Below are 17427 nucleotides of genomic sequence, written 5' to 3' on the forward strand. Positions count from 1 at the left end.
CTTTGAACCAGTGTCCCCAAGCTTGACACTTGAATACCCTGTTAGGACAATGAGTAGGATTTTGAAGCCCCTTCAAAAATATTAGTTTCACTGTGTTTCTTATTTGGTTAAACCCACAATTCTGTTTATTTCCTTCAGGGACCCACATGTGGCTGGAAAGGAACTTCTTTGGAAAGTCAGCTGCAAGTGGTACTTGGACTTCCATCTTACGGGATTCACAACGGAATCACACCCACACCTTGTCTAGCTTTGGGAGTTCTATGATCAATTCCAAGACAGTTGGCATTTATCTTAAATTAGCTGCCTCGTCTGCCATATCACTGGCAATCCATCTGCGTGAATCTCAGTGCGGAAATGGAGAGCGACTGTCCATTTGTGGGTGGGGTTCACTCTTCTGTTCTTAGGGCCTACACAGCACCTGATCCATCACTGTTTTTATAAGGGAAAAAAAATGTCTGGTTTTCTGCCAGTGCAAGGATTGCCTCATTTATCACCGATCTGGTTCCACACTCCTCCTCAATCATAACTTCAATCCTGCATCTAACTCTAATTTTTCTGAGATGTTTTCAGTAAGGACTGAAATTTAAGCTAAAATACACACTAGTGGTCTAAAGCACTGTTAGTATGAATAACTCAACCAAGGTGACAGGGGGCTGTTGAGATGCCTTCACGGTGACTCGGGTCACAAAAGGCAGGCAAGGGTGACCACATCTCTGGAGGGGCAGGTAAGGCACTAATGGGCTCAGCTCCAAGCAGCATCCTACTTCTAGAACTGCTAAGATGGAAACAAGTATAGGTCTCAGAGTTGAGAGAAACAGTACGTTTAACCTCATTAGTAGTTTATTCTATTGAGGGGCACCTGGGTGGCTCAGTTGGTTAAGTGTCTGACTCTTGATTTGGGCTCAGGTCATGATCTCAAGGTTTGTGACTTGGAGTCAAAACTCGGGTCCTGTACTGACAGCATAGAACCTGCTTGGTATTCTCCGTCTCTCTTTCTCTGCCCCTCCCCAGCTCATGAGCATTCTTTCCCTTGCTCTCACAATGAATAAACGTAAAGAAAAAAAGGCTTCTATAGAGAATGAGGAAGGATTAAAGTCTTTGAGTAGAGAGAAAAAAATATCTGCAGATGAAGAGGAATTCAAAAAGCAAAGGTACAAAAGAAAGTTGTTTTGTTTTAAATTATGTCATGCAAGTCAGATACAGATGCCTGTTCTACTCACTCAGGGCTTGACTGCTTTAGAAAACAGCATCTTGGTTATTTACACACACACACACACACACACACACACACACACACACAAATATTATCAATATTTAGTAAAATAAGAACTAAATTCTTATGTAACCAGTAAATTGGAAATCATGTAGTCATTAAAAATAATAATTAGGTGTGCGCCGGGGTGGCTCAGTCAGTTAAGAGTTCAACTCTTGATTTTGGCTCATGTCATGATCTCACAGGTCGCGAGTTCAAGCCTCATATCAGGATTGACAGTGACAGCGCAGAGCCTGCTTGGGATTCTCTCTCTCTCCCTCTCCTACGCACACGAACTCTCTCTCACTAAAAATAAGTAAACTAAAAAAAGAAAGGTAATTAGGGATATAATGGCACATGGCCACTTGGAAGGGTGTTTGGTAAGGGAGGAGAGAAGGATACCAGATTTAATGTATTACCCGATTGAAGCTACATAAACATCTATTATATTCATGGTGCATTTAGAAGTGAATTAAAAATGATATATTTCCAAGACTGTCTGGAATGTTATGATGTTCCCTTTGGAATCACAATGTAAACACAATGCAGCCTCCCTAACCCCGCCCCAAAGGCAGCTAATAGCTGGTAGTAATCTTTCTAAGAAGACTCAGAGTCCCACCTGAACTTCCTGGTAGCAGTGATCTGCTCACCACTGCCCCCACGTGATGGGTGCCCGGACACCCACGATGACAGGGCTGACTTCAGCTGGAAACCAGGATACTTCACTTTGGTGACTGTCACCCGCTTCCAGTGAAATCAGGTCAGGAGAGGGGCTAGAGCCATGGACCCTGCAGAGGCCATGCACAGATTTCACGGAAAGAGTGTGGATTCCGGAAGTTTGGCCAATCCCGTACTGATTAGCTGTAGGACTTTGCAAAAGTCCTCTCAGTGGCTCAATTTCTTTATGTGTAAAGTGGGAATAATCACACGGGCCTCACAAGGATTAAATAATATCAAGGAAGTGCTTATACCTGGCATAGTGCCTGGTTCAAAAAAGGAACTCATTAAGTCACGTACAACTGCTGAACAGTGAGACGCCCCTTCCCTCCCATTCCTGCAGAAGCCTCTTCTTCTCTCGTAATTAAATACGGAAACGAATTAAGATGCACAAGAGTGAATGAAAAGGAGGCAGGAAGGAAGAGAAAGGAAATAAGGAGATGGTCAAGAAAAAAATATATACAGAATAAAAATAGAGAAGGGAAAATACAAATAAAGTGGCTGTAATCCTTAGTAAAAAGAATCTGAGTACCCTCCTGGTTTGAAAATTGTTAAAAGTACTAACTGCTTCCTATTGCTGACACAATCAAGCCCTGATTCGCCATCTTTCCTAAACTGTCCATCCACCTGTGCTTCCCATACAAGTAAAGGCCCAGCTGCAAGGCACCTCAAGATACTTGAACACAGCTGAACTCACCTGGATGGACCTCACCTGTACCTTGTGTCTTCGTGATCTCTCTAGCCAGCCCCTCATCTACAGTGTTTGAGGTCAGCTCTCTCTACCCTAATAACTGGCCACCCTAATGGTTGAAGGAGGTGGTGAGTGACCCCTAATCTCACCTGGTAGAAACCCCTTAAGAAAAGAGCTCAGCAGTTTCTGAAGTTAGACATGAAGTTACCATGTGACCCAGCAATTCTACGGCTATGGAAAAATGCCAAGAAAGATGGTGAAAACAAAACCGTACCACCCAAAGACTCCGATACCACCATTATCGGAGAGAAGCCTCCTGTGTAAAAGATCACAAATCTACGAACGAACTGGTGAACGGTAAGTGAAATGCAGTATGTCCACACGATGGGCTAGTGCCAGGCAATAGAAAGGGGCTACACTGTGGGTGGGCAAATGCTAGTGCAAACCATTGCACACAGAAGGATTCAACTCTGTACAGACAGAAAGTAGATCAGTAGGTGTGTGGGGTTGGGAGCAGGAACAGGGAATGGCCGCAAACAGGCACAGGAGATCTTTTTGGAATTGATCCAAATAGTCTCAAATTTTATTATAGTCATGGTTATATCACTGTACAATTTTCTAAAAATCACTGAGTTCTAAGGTGTAGATTTTATCATTTGTAAATTATGCTTCAGTAAGGCTCTTAAGAAAAAAAAAAAGTTCTCACCAGGTATGTAGCCATCCACATGGGCCCTCCGTGTCCCAACCCCATTAAGGCATGAGGGATTACAGACCTAATACAGTGGAGGGGCACCTACATGGGCCTCCTTGCCTCTGCCGGTCATTTATGTTTTAGGACCCGAGTCCTGGGTTTCTACCCTCCGAACAACGGAGTGACTGCTGCTTGGGACACTACCATGTCATTCACCTCCAAGTGTCAGCTGGCTAAGGGCGGAGGCGCCCACAGCTTGAGCCCCCAGGAACAGGCACTCGGGGTAGCACTCAGTATTTCCTCCACAGCACACACCTGCCCAGGCTTGCAGGTGGCCCCCCTGACATTCCGAAAACAGCTTCAGGAGCAATCATAGGAGCAAATGAAGAGTCAGCCCGACTTTGACACCCTAGAGGCTCAGGCATGTTGAGAAAGAGGAAAAAGGGAAGAGAGTAAAGGAGACTGGGTACCGGATCTCTGTTGAAATTTACTGACTTCACACAGAGCTAAGAAAATCTGCTAAGCAAATTGCGGATACGAAAAATATTTCAAAGGGAGTGTTAAACCAGCTTCAGAAACACCTGCTAGAAACACCAGATATCCAAGGATAGATATTCTAAGTATAATTTATTCTTACTGAGGCATCGGAGGAAGCCAGTGAAACTTCATATTGCAGCAAATTGTAAACCTATTCAGATGGCCTTTCCTCATTTATTTTAATGTTGCGACTGAATGTCTTTATAAAGGTTAAGTACTGCTCACAATTATACTGAAGGAATGAAATCTTCTACCATATTCATAGGAGTGCTTAATTTTAATCCTGCAAACATTAATTTAATAAACTAATATCTAATCTTGGAGTGACTGTTTCCAAATTAGAGCATTTCACACTAGCGACCACACTCTACAGTCTAGACCTCATTACTTGGAGATTCACGACCAAAGGTCCCCTATCACTGAAAGCGTTTATTAAAATCATCCCAAGCAACACGGGACATTTTGGGAGCAAAAACAAGAAAAAGTTTTTAAGCACTTTCCATGCCACTTTATATCCAAATAACATGCTAATTATAAGAACTCTTATTATCCTTAAAAACCAATACTGCTTAATTGGAAAGTAATAAAAACAGTGTCCTTTCATCGGATCCTAAAATTTCTGATTAATTATAATTAACTTGAGTAGAACAGTCTCTTTTTATCCCCTTCACAAGAGTGGCTCTCAAACTTGTCAATCTCAGGACCCCTTTCTGCTCTTAAAATTTATGGAGGACCTCAATGTGCTTGTTTCTGTCAGTTCTATCTGTGTTTTCTGTGTGGGAAATTTAAACTGAGAACATCTTAAAAAGATTTATTACCTACTAAAAAAATTATTAGTGTTTACTTTTGAGAGAAAGTGTGAGCCGGAGAGGAGCAGAGAGGGAGGGAGACACAGAATCCGAAGCAGGCTCCAGGTTCTGAGCTGTCAGCACAGAGCCTGATATGGGGCTCAAACCCACAAACCACGAGATCATGACCTGAGCTGAAGACAGACGCGTAACTGACTGAGCCACCTAGTTGCTCCTATTTATTACCTACTTAAAAAATAAACTCATTACATCGTTTTTCTTTTAATTAGACATACCTATATTTTAAAAATCAAAAACAAAAACTAGAAAGGTAGTATCGTCTCACACTTTGGAAATGTATTTAATGCGTGCCTTCATGGAAAGTACTTGGACTCCCAAACGCGCTTCTACCTTCAGTTTGTCATGATGTGTTGTTTTTGTTGAAATGAAGAAAATCCAGACTAATCAATATGGAACTAGAAAAGGGAAGAGTATTTTAATAGGTTCTTCAGATACTTGTGGTCACATCTCTTTGATCCCACATCAAAACTTAACAAGTGGGTTTCTTAAAGCTTAGCTGCAGTGTGGAATCTGAAACCATATCCATGAACTTTTCATCCATGGTCACATTAAGAACCCACTGGTCTATCTTACACCAAAAAGTCATTTTTGTTAATATGGCTGTGCTCTCACCAGAAGTCTTTTAAGTATTGGAAAGCTGTCAAGGTCACGGAGGTGGATAGGAGTTTTCCCAAATCCTTATTTTTACTAGAAAGCTAGAATTTTCTCTTTGGTAATAAATAGTGTCAGCCGTTCTCCTTGATGTGGCAGGCATGCTCCCTGCATTCATTTGCAATGCGTTCTCTAGGTTCAAGATGTAATAAAATTCATAAAGAACATTCTTGGTGTGACTAGATCTTTTTTTTTTGGGAAATCGTACGTGAGTACCAGCCCAATTAAGCTAAAGCTTCAGCAGTTTTGCCCTACTCCTTTTTAAAATGTTTTAAATGTTTTATTTATCTGTGAGAGAGAGTGAGCCGGGGGGGGGGGGGGGGGGGGGGGGGGGGGGCAGAGAGAATCCGAAGCAGCTCCAGGCTCTCAGCTGTCAGCACAGAGCCTGATGTGCGGCCTGAACTCACAAACCACAAACCGTGAGATCAGGACCTGAGCTGAAGTCAGATGCTTAACCAGCCACCCAGGCGCCCCTTGCCCTGTTGCTTTTGAGCTGCCTCAGCAGTGTGCATGAGTCAAAGAATGTCTCAGTATCACAATGAAAATAGCTTTGGCCTTCTCAGCCCATTGAAAGTACATGGATGAACCCCCAGGGGACTCCAGGCCATACTTTGAAAACTGCCATGTAACCATATAATAACTGACCCCCTCAACGACCATTCAACTCTCTAGTGGCAGCCCCCAATTTAGAAACAGATTTTTGCTTATTCAGGTTATCTACATGTATTACTGGTCCCAAGAACATTAATATAAGTAGAAGGCTATTTCCACAATCCAAATTGAATACAGAAGTATGAAAAATGAAATCTGGTTACCTGGACGGATATGAGAGACTAAACAAACTAAATTTAATAAGTAAATTCTCCTCCAAGAACTTGAAACATAAATTTTTCCTTGCTTTATCCATTTGTTTCCCCATTCGTTTTTTGTGCAAGGCGTTTGCTTAGTATTGGAGAAATGGGGAGTCCTTGGTGGATGAACTCCCACCCCCCACGCCTACTGGCTGGGCCGAGGCAGCCGGGAAATGGGGCAGAGGCACTAGAGCCAAACTTATCTAATTACAAGCCCTGGGCCCCCCACTCTACAAGCAGTCTGTCCTTTGTCATCTCTGCGTCTGTTTTCTTAGCTGGATAGGAGGCAAGTTCCACTTAACACTGTGAGGATTGGATAAAATGCGTGTAAAGCATTAGCACGGCTCCTAGCCCACAGCAGGGATTCAGTAAATGGCAGCACTATTATGAGTAAGGTACCCCAGAGGAAGTCTGGGTCCAGAGGGGAGTGGGACACACATCCAAGTAATTATGACCCAGCATGGGAACTGATTAATTACAAAATGCGCTGGGAGTAAAAGGAAAATCAATGGTCTGCCTAAGTGAGGAAGGTGCTATAATAAAGGAGCCACCATCTCAAAGGAAGGAGGAGCTGGCCCTGTGGAAGAGAAGACAAGGAAAAAAGTCCTTCAGACACACAGAACAGCTGGGCACGGGATGGAGAGCAAAGAGAACACCCTGGAACGAACCCACTGTGGGTCTTAACTGCCGTGCTAAGGAGTGCAGTCGTTTGAAGTGATTTTACTTTTTTAAGGACTGATGACTTATAAATACTCACTGCTAACAGGCCCTCTGGGGTCTCGCTGCCTTGGTGTCCTAACCTCCCATGTACACACATTGTACTCATGCCTCTGACCTGTTAGCAGTCTCCTGGTTCGAGCCTGACTAGTGGAGAAAAGAACAGAAAAGCTGTCTCAGAGATTGTGGGACAGCAGTGAGCCCCAACAGCTCAGGGAATCTGCCCTTGGTGCTCAAAAAACTTTTTAATGTTTATTTTTGAGAGAGAGCGAGGGAGCGAGCATGAGCTTGAGCAGGGGAGGGGCAGAGAGAGACAGAGACACAGAATTCAAGGCAGGCTCCAGGCTCTGAGCTGTCAGCACAGAGCCTGATGCAGGGCTTAAACTCACTAACTGTGGGATCATGACCTGAGCTGAAGTCGGACACTTAACCGACTGAGCCACCAGGCGCTTCTGCTCTTGGTGTTTTAAAGCACAAATGATGGACCTCCTGGGCAAAGCCATTTTGTAAGCTCTCTGACACTTCTAAAATCTTGAAACTTGATCTCCATCCCAGCCCCATTTTGCCTCAGGTCCTGTGCTCCAATGGAGTCGACAGGTCGTTCTGCTTAATGGAGCGAGAAGAAACAGAAAGAGGGTCTCACGTCCCATGTTCTCCATCACGACCCCAGCCGTCTGTGAAGGACAGCCATGGCAGAGGGGAGCCCTGAAACCCAAAGAGGCCTTCCATCTCTCTTTTTCCCAGGCAGGGACACCAGATGCTGCCTGGGTGTAGCTGTACCCAAGGATGTACCACAAGGTCAGCATGGGGACGGTCCCCCATGCACTCCTGTAAATGCATGCTCACAGGTTCCGTGCTCACACAAAGGATGTGACTATTCAGACCAAACCCACCGCGACCACAGCAATGTCTTACTCACCCAGAATTTTACGAGGAAGAAGGCAATTTGGGGGCCTTTTCCAAACAGTTCCTTTAAGCCACCTTTCTTTTCAGGAAATTTGTCATAAATCTGACGAATGTCCACTGATTCGAGCAATGGGTCACTGTAAGAATGGTTGGCATGCCCAATGTGCACGAAGAGGTGTTTGTTGTACTGTAAGAAACCAACAGAAACATTCCCATTACAAACCCTTTGATCAGCCTGGGGCACATCCATCTTGAACTGGAAAAAAGAGCAACAGTCTCGAAATCCTGGAATTATGCCTTGAATAGCCTACGGGCTGTGCCTTTGAAAAGATGAAGACATTAAGAAAAGCCATTATAGCTCAGGGTTAAAACAATGGTCTTTTATTGACAAGGGCATAGATTTTCCCTAAGAAGGGCTTTTTGGAGACATAGTAGTAAATAACAGCTGAAGTCATTTTAACTACCAAACCAAGAAACTGTTCTACAACCCAGTTTCATCGGATTCAACTGAAAATGACAGCAACACCCTTTGGAGCCCAATATTTACAGTTAAGCCCAACAAAGAATATGTGTGTGGTCAGCTAACATCATCACCCAGAATGCACTTCTGGCCCCAGCTCCCCTGGCAATAGCACGCACGGATGCAGTGCTGGGGCAGTGGTACCCACCTACTTCCTCCAGTAGGAGAAGAGTTCTGAGCCCTTTTCCTACCAGTCCCCTTAGTAACCAGTCTAAAGCTTCTGCATAGGGGGGCTGGTCAGTACATAGCTCTCTGTGCAAAGTTAGGGTCAAGAGTACAACTCATGGATAGGATTCACGGTACAAGGCTATATAGGATCCGTAATCAAAGAACACAGGTAACCCATTCACAAACCAACCAACCAACCAACCAACACCCTCATAAGTCATTTAACTTAGAAAAGACTTTCTTCTCCTTGCTTTGGTAGAAGACGTGGTCACTGGATCACAAAGGAGTTACCTAAAGCAGTGGTTCTCAAAGAACATTTAAACCTCACCAATGCCTGGCACCCACCTAGACTAACTTGAAATCCCAGAAAACGAAGCCAGGAATCAGCAATTTTTAATGGTCATTAAATGAATTCCAATATGCAGCCAAGTTTGAGAACTGGTGGCCTACCCTTTCTACCCCAGATAATCTGGGTCTGCCTCTCCTGCAGAAAAGACTCTTGACACCAACCTAATGTGACACAAACATGTCCGGAGGTGTTGGGGTTGCAGGGAGAGCAGAACCCAACAGGGCTCATACAAGAGATTCCATGTCCTGCTCACCGAGCAGTCCCTATTTACCTTTTGAGTTTAAATGGACGTTTCTCCAACTAGAGTGCTTCAGGGTACTAATCCCATTAGCAATGAGGAGTCCCAAATAAAAGAAGGCTCCATCAAAGCTGCCTACCAGAAGCATATCCTGGTTAAGAGCATGGGGTCAGGACTCAGCCTGCTCGAGTACAAAACTTGGTGCCCAGTGTAAATCAGCTAAGATACTGGGCAAGTGCCTCCCCAGTCTGTAAAATGGGGAAAGAGCTGGCCTCGAGCTCCCAGGGGCGCTATGGGGCTTAAATGAGAAACTACACAGGAAGAGCTCACTAGGCTCACAGACTCCATGAACAGTAAACAATGTATGCCAGCTAGTATTGGTGGCTGCTGTTTTACAAACCCCTCCTTTGAGACACATGGTAGATACTAGAATAAAAAAACCCTTTTTAACTTCATATAATCCAAAGTTTCCTAAACTCGTGTGGTTACGAAACCCTAGAAATCTATCCTGAAGAAATGCTGGTTTAAATCCAGGCTTGCTACCCAGGCCATGGACCTCTGGCCACAGGACCAAAGGGCAATGGGCTCAACAACACTCCATCTGATGTCAGTTGTCCACTGGACATAAGGAGATGGTGGCCAGGGGCCGGCCTTTTCTGGGAGATGGCTATGGCCTTCTTCTGTTCAACAACACAACAGTATCTTTATCAAAGCTTCAAAACCCCTAAAAGGCATCAGGGGCAATGGAAAGGGAGAACCTGTCAAGCTCTGTCACAGACCCAGCCTCTGCCCAGCTACTGGGTAGCTTTCAGGTGAGACTGGGGGCTGGGGACCACTATGTGAGGCAGACTACGCCTGGAGCAGGAGAGAATTTTAAAAATAAAGCCAAAGCCATTGCCAGATTAGGGAGCTGAGATCCACACAGTGGAGTGTCTTCGACCTTTCTGCGAATGTTCCCAAGTGCCATCACATCATCTTTTCAATTTTAAGCAAACAAAAGCCCACAGAAGTGTGTGAGGCACTGCTGCTAATGAGCGTCCATTCTCATTAGCGGATGGGAGAGGAAAACTAACACAAGGCGGGGGACACAGACGCTGGTGCAAAGGCAGCCAGAGACAAAGATGAATGAGCAGTGCCTGTCTCGGGTCCAGCTCCTCTGCTTGTTCTCTACTTACCCGCCATTCTGGGAGCTGAGGGCAAAAGGCGTTGTTCTTTCATTATCCAGATGACCGACCATGTGCATGTCCATCCATCCAACCCTTCTTAATAGCCTCTGCTGGCAGCAAGCTCCCAGCCCTCCCCAGTCCTGTCTGGGCAGCACCGTTTCTGTCATTTTGTGTGCCACCTGCAGGCCGTGAGTTTATGGGCAAGGATGCACCATGAGCAGAGCTATGGGGACACCTGCAGCCAGAATCCGAGTCTCTCTGCAGAACACCTTCTCAGCTTTTCCTCCGTGCCAGCTGCCCGCAGGCAGCCAGAGTCGGGATGTAGGTAAGAGGCTGCGACTTGCAGTCTTTTTGGCTCACAGCACCAAGGGTCCCTCAGTGTACTGCTGGAACCCAGGACCTCTGTATGTCAAGAGGACAGGAAGGTGAATGGCGGGGGGTGGGGGAGGGGCGCAAAATTTCCGACACTTTCATGGGGGCCATGACGATATGGCTGAAAACCAAAGTGCTGAGTACTAAGCACAGAAACCCTGGAGCCAGATGAGAACCCGAAATCTCAGTGTGCTCACATGTATGAGGACACGCTACGTGTACCACGCAGCAGGTTTGAAGACGAAAGGAAAGAACGCAGAGAGGGTGCTCGGCACAGGGTTCAGCACATAAGAGGCCAGCTGCAGCTGCTAAGATTACGACTGTTGTAGTTTATTAACACGTGAGGTGCTCGATCCTGGGGGAGGGGCAAAAAAAGGTTCTTGCTTTCGCTACCCTTCCTGCCTAGCCAAGGAAAAATAAACACAAGTAAGCCAGGAGCTGGGAGCGAGTTGCGAAGCCATGTGACTATTCAAATTCTCGATTATGGCCCACTCGTAACCAGCTTCCCAGGGCGTGGACCTCTCCTGTGCCTGATGGATGGGAGAGCGCTGTATCCAGTCACTGCTCCGGCAACGTGCTTTCTATATATGTGACCTCAGGCAACCCCGGCCTCGCAATGACACTGCAGGGGCATTTTATTAAAGTCATTACACACGGGGAAATGGGAGTTCAGAGATGAACAGATTTGCGTGAGGTCACACTTCCGGGAATAGTCCTGGAGTTAAGAATAAAACTTGGACCTGTCAATGCCACAGCCTAAGCATTTGCTGCAAACGTCAACCACAGCGTCTCCCAGAAGACCCTTCTCGCTCACATCTACTTGTTCTGACGGTTGATTTGAGAAAAGAGAAGAAAACAAAGCGAACTCATGTTTGCAAAGTTCTAAGACGTTAAGTTAGAATTCAGGATAAACATAAGGATTCGCAGATGCCGCAGACACACTCCTCAAAGGTTTCTATTTTGAGGAAGTTACCTTTGTGCCCGGGTGGCTGAAATGAACAGAGAAGGGCAGGCTGCCTTTGCCAAAGGAAACCGGGCACTGCCTCTCCAAGGCTGGTGACGTGAAACCAAACCCTGACTGCTGGCATCTGGGTGGCTTGATCCCTGCCAAGAGGTGACTTTGTTTCTGAGAATACAAAGGACTAAAGAAGGCATCCTGGAGCCCACAGCAGTGAGACAAACAGCCCTCCCTCCCCGCTTAATTCCACCTCTGCCGCCAGACTCAGAAGACTGGAAGGAAGACATCTACCGGATACGTTTGGGTTCGAGCTTTGATACAATCAAACTCTAAAAACCATTTGGCAAGGCTCTACCTACTTCCCATCTTGCCAGTTCTCCTCATAAGGGCAGAAGGCCAGGGTGAATACCTGATTTCCTTTCCTCCTCCCCACGTAAACCTCATTTTCCTTTCAGCAGTGGTGGTTTCCCCAAAACGAAAGGTGAAGCACAACACCAAAAAAGGGCAATTCTATTGTATAGGGCAGCAAACAGATATTTGCAAAAACAACACCAGTAACAGCCACTGAAAGTCTTAAGTTTTGGGGGCAGTCTATAAGCAGAAACAGGTGAATGTCAGGAAGTCATGTACATTGAAGCCCTAAGACTAAATTTCCTTGATACCCAAAAAAGAAGTTAACGTTGGTTCGTTCAATGATATAAAAAAAAATGTCTCCTGAGGCGGTCGGTGGATGTGTGGATTAGCAACATTTCACAGAAAAGGTGCTCACTCTGCGTATTTCTCTTACGGGTTTCATGGAACAAACCAGCAAACCTATGGCTGTTCTAGGCCAGACACTAGGTTAAACACAGGGAATCCATGGGCTGCTAATAGTACAAAACCCCTCTCTTCATAGAGCCTAGAGAGTGACCACATGGAGCTAGCTTATTGCCTCTATAGTCATAATCATGTATTTGCCCATGTAAATAAATGTTCTCAAGGATTCCCATAGAGAAGACTGGGCATAAAGACGGTCGGCATCTCCCCTCCCATACATTACATGAGTGAAATGTAATTTAGCATGTAAGAGCATTCACCTGCTCTTTTTTTTAGGAACGACTTGGGATTCTCCCAGCACTAAACACACAGTGCTACTCGTTAGCATGGAGAACACAGGTGTAGTTCACATGCTGTGAATAAGGGTTCACGAATCTAAGGTAGAAACCATGACGAGAAATAAGCTATCCATCACATCTGAGTGACAGTGGAACACACTGAGGTTTGTAAGGTTTCAGAAAATTAGCCCTGGCTCCAACTAGTGTCAGCTAGCTACTGGAGGATGTTTTCACAAAATGAGGGAATAAATCACAAGAGGGAGATGGGGCGCTAATCCAGAAGAGAGATAAGAGAATGCAGTGGCTAGCAGCTGGGGCCCGGACCTGGACAGCGGCCAGTCCAGGGTGGATGGGAAGCTGGAGGGGTGCCACCAAAAGGACAATGGACTTGAAAGATCCCCTGACTTATCTGGGCATCTGGAGAAGAGTTTGAGAACTCTATTAGAAGCACTGAGGATTAATTCGTATAGGCATGTAAAAACCAAATTAAAAAAAAAGAGGCAATGACAAATCCCAGGAAAAAAAGTTTTACAATCAAGAAAATGGTTCTAATACATCACACATTAACCATGCTGTATGCAAGCTCACACTGGGAGATGGCGGAGGGAGGGCAGAAAAAAAGTACTAAATTTATTTAGAGAGCTAAGTCCTAAGTCTTCCATAATAAGAAGTCAACAGAAAATGTCCAAAATCGATGGACTGAAATGTACAGTACAAACATGTGATTTGGAAATATGGCAATAATATACAAAGAAATAGCTGAATGCCTATATAAGTAGCTGACCCCAAAGAAGGAGGAGCAGGAGGTAGGGAGACATGGGGCGGAGGACCGTTGCTTTTCTTTATAGGCTGAGTCTGGTTCGATTTGGCTAATATGCAAAGCACACGTATGACTTTATTAAATTACATAAACAGACCATCAGGAACTATCTTGGAACATCACGGAGTTTTTTGAGGAAGAGAAGGAACTATAAAGGGAAACAAAAATATTAAGAGTTGTGCTTCAGGATGTTTATTCTAGGTGGCCACAAGCTCCCTGGACTCAAAAGGAATTTGGTCAGATCACAGAGCCTTCCTATGGCTCACATAACTCAGAATGACAGAGCAGAAACTGGCACCCTTGTCTGCCTGCACGGTTCACCAAAAACAGCAACGCTGCCCCAGCGCAGTCCTACCTGGCTCAACGATGTCCCACAGCTCAGCAGCCCTGGAAACAGCCTTAATACACAGATTTCTCTTTGGACTTGCGGACATACTCAGTTTTCTCTTTCCCTCGTTAACAATCCCTCTGGCCATTCTTCACAGTGTAAACAGTGACAAAGTGACAAAGTTATCTTACAAACTCAACAAAGCTAACTTGCAATGGGTTATTAGCTACGCTGGATGTTTAATGAAGGACTTTTTCTCCTCCCCCAAGTCTGTTCTAAGGTCACTGTCTTCCTTGCTCTCGGCTCCTCTGCCCTCATTGCTGCTTGGGGAGGCTGCAAAGGGAGTGCTGGGTGCCGGAGCTCTGCAGACAGTCAGGGCCGAGTCCAAATCCTGGTGCAGGTGCCACTTCCTAGCGGGGTCGCTGGAGATGGGGGGCAGTGTCCAGCCCTTTGGGGCAGCTTCCACATAAGCATAGAAGCTACCTTGAAGGAGCGTCACATGGTTAAAGGAGGTAACGTGTGGAAAATACTTAGTGCTGTGCTTGCACATCACTTGTTACTATCCCTCAGACACGTCACTGTCCGCTCTCGGAAGTGTGCAAAACGCGTCCTTGAAATTGCCACAGAGGAGGTACACCAGACTCCCCAAAGTGGCCGCTTGGGTTTGATTTTAACTTTCTCTTCTCTTTTTTGAAAAAAAGAACTGCTAACAGTCAATTCCAGGTACCTCTGATGAGGCAGTTCCCTTTTTGTGAAAAAGGGGACAGAAAAACCTTGCCACTGGGGACGCTTCCTCAGACTCGCCCAGAGCTGCACTACCCCGTCTGACACAAAGATGGCGGTCTCTTCCCAAACTTGTTTCAAAAATTCCAAGAATGTAAGGAACGCAGTAAAACCTTGAAAAATGACTGCTGTCAAATGACACCAGGAGAAAAATTATAATCCACTTAGGAATTTAAAGCAAGCAAGACAAATAACTCATGTCAAGGGATGCTAATGTACAAGTTGGAACAGAACAGGGACAAATCACCTACGTTCACTTCCTGTCCCTCTCCTGCCTGGGCTCTGTCCAGACACCCCTCTCCCTGGCAGCCTGGGCAACCTGTGATAACCCGAGGCCCTGCAGGGAGTGGCTGGGGGGCCAAGCCAAAGAGAGTGACCTGCACATTCAGCGTCTGGGGGCAGTAGGGAGAGGGGCAGGGCTTGGCCGGGCTTAAACTCCAGAAGGGCCTCTCCTCAGCTAAGTGCTCAGAGGCACCAGCCCTGTCCTGGCTCCTTGGCACCTTCATCCCCTGCCCGGTGCTCTTCTCAGAAACAAAGAGCTTTGAAAGTGGAGACTAAGGAGCAGGTTAAGTCTTTCCTGTCCAGATCTCACATCGGGATGCACCACCTCACCCCGGCCTCCCACTTCCACCACCATATTTACAGAGATAAAGGCCCCTGGGCAGCGCGCAGGGATGGCAAGTGGAAAGGAGGAGCGTGTGGGGTGCTGAAACCAGATGGGGCCTGGCTGGGCCTCTGTGAAATGTCCAGAACACCCCAATTTCCAGATGCGTCAAACTGCCTTATCCCCCAATGGCAACGAAACAAGATGTCGAGTGCCCAGTGCAGCTCAGACATGAGGGTAGACAACGCACCGCCATGAGAGGGTGCAGCTGGGTGAGGATGAGCAGCTAGGAGCACACAAGACAGGGAGGGGAAAATCACGGCCCGCCACACCGAGCTGTCCCTCACTTCCCCCCAAAACACCACATCGCTTGTGTCCTCCCAGAAAAACTGGGGTGGGGGGAGGCATTCAGACACTTGGCGCAGCCAACCGTCAGACCAGGCGTAGCCTTGCTCTGGGAACCTGGAAGGCCAGTGCACTCGCTGACCATTTATTCTAAGCACATGAGGTGCACGTTAACAGCACGTGGGTTAGAGGAGCCAGGCTTCGCGGTTTCTGAGCGGTGCAGCCTGCGGCAAGCTGCTTCACCTTTCTGGGACTTGACTTCCTCATCTGAACACAGAGGACACCTGGTGGTCAGTGTGAAGGTCAAATGAAAAGTGAAGAGGACGGTTCTGTATGAGCCACAGGGAGCGGCAGATGCTGGCGTGCTGGTCTCCCATTAAGGAGATCCACCCGCTGTGCCATGACCTGGGGTGTGAGAAGGAGCCTCTTTTTTGGAGGACCAGCAACCAGATCTGCCCAAAGAGCCATTCCTCGTGAACGCATGACCCCATTGCGAGATGCAGCAGTGCCTCAATTGCCACCGCAGGGTTTAGAAGCTTCTCCAGAGAAAGCCTGCCCTTCTCCACCATGTCTGTGATACAGGCAGGGATTCTCCCAGCAGTCTCTGGCGTTTTAACCTTGCTTCCGGTCTCATTCCTTTATTTCTCCAATCCAGGCCCCATACATGCCACCTGCCCCCTCAATTCTTGCATTTCCTTCGTACTGCACTGGCCACGCTTTCCAAACCAAAACCGGGATCTGTGATCTCACAAAGGAATTTTCGTTGACCTGTGAATTTAGGCCGTTGAAAGGAGCTATAAAAACGTGAAAATTAAATTACTCCTGGGGCCACAGTGATCAACGGTCTTCATGGAAAAGAATAAGGTTATATGCAGGATGTAGCTACACTGCAGTGCGGGCTCCCTCGGAGGAGAGGGGGTGGGCTGAGCATCCTTGTCCTGGGAATATCGTATCAGTCCTGGACCCCTCCATGCCACACTGTGAGGGACGCTTGGAATATAAGATCTTCCTAAATGGTGGTTATTGCTGCTATCTCTCCCCCAACTCTGTAAACTACTGGCTTTGAATTCAGATAAACTTCAAATATCTGGCTATGCCATTTAGGAGATGATTACTGGGCTCAGCTACTCAACCTCTAGAGGGTTCTCTGTTTCTAATACCCATTCCAGCCCCGTTTATTTTGACGACAAGAAGCAAGAGCATTACCAGACAGGCCAGATATTAGCAGTTCTGCTTCCTTTAGTGTCCCACAGCTTTTCAAGTTACAGTACCATCCCTGGTCTCAAAAACACAGTCATCTCTCCAGTATGTTCCTTCTCCCACAGCTGATTGAGCTCCAAGGCCTTTTAATTTTATCGACACAATGTCTCTGCCCTCTGACATTCCCTGTTTTGTATCCCCTCGGGCATGGCCAGGCCACTGCCCTGGTTCAGTCCGTGCCACATCACCTGGACCAGAAAGCCACTCCCCTACCCCAGCCTGCTTTCTAACCTGCTGCCAAGGTCATCCTCTTGAAACACACATCAGATCACATCTTCTCTTTCAAAAGGGGAGTGAGGTCGGAGAACAGATATTCACATTACCCTGTCTATGTATTAGAATCTCTGGAAGGAGTCATAAGAATCTAGTAACAGTGGTTACCTACTTGGGGTAGGACAGGCATGAGGAGGAAGGAAAGTCTCCCTCCATTCTTTTATGCTTAGAGACTTGGGACTGTGTGTATGTACTATGTATTCAAATCATAATTCATTAAAAAAAACAACCCCATTTTGGCTCCTGCCTGGATTTCAGCAGGGTCTA

At 46.3% G+C, this 17427-nt stretch overlaps 1 protein-coding gene across 6 annotated transcripts in view; it reads right to left on the minus strand.

Annotated features, from left to right (window-relative positions):
• The window catches only part of TEAD1 (TEA domain transcription factor 1), a 174881-nt gene that overhangs the window by 32388 nt on the left and 125066 nt on the right, over positions 1-17427 (minus strand). For all 6 annotated transcript variants that reach the window (XM_029957500.1, XM_029957499.1, XM_029957498.1 and 3 more), the window contains one exon: positions 7896-8069. In XM_029957500.1, coding sequence (XP_029813360.1) covers positions 7896-8069 — 174 coding nt within the window. The remainder of the gene's footprint in view (positions 1-7895; positions 8070-17427) is intronic.

This window comes from Suricata suricatta, chromosome 11, assembly GCF_006229205.1.
Source record: "Suricata suricatta isolate VVHF042 chromosome 11, meerkat_22Aug2017_6uvM2_HiC, whole genome shotgun sequence".
In the NCBI taxonomy this organism is placed as follows: Eukaryota; Metazoa; Chordata; class Mammalia; order Carnivora; family Herpestidae; genus Suricata; species Suricata suricatta.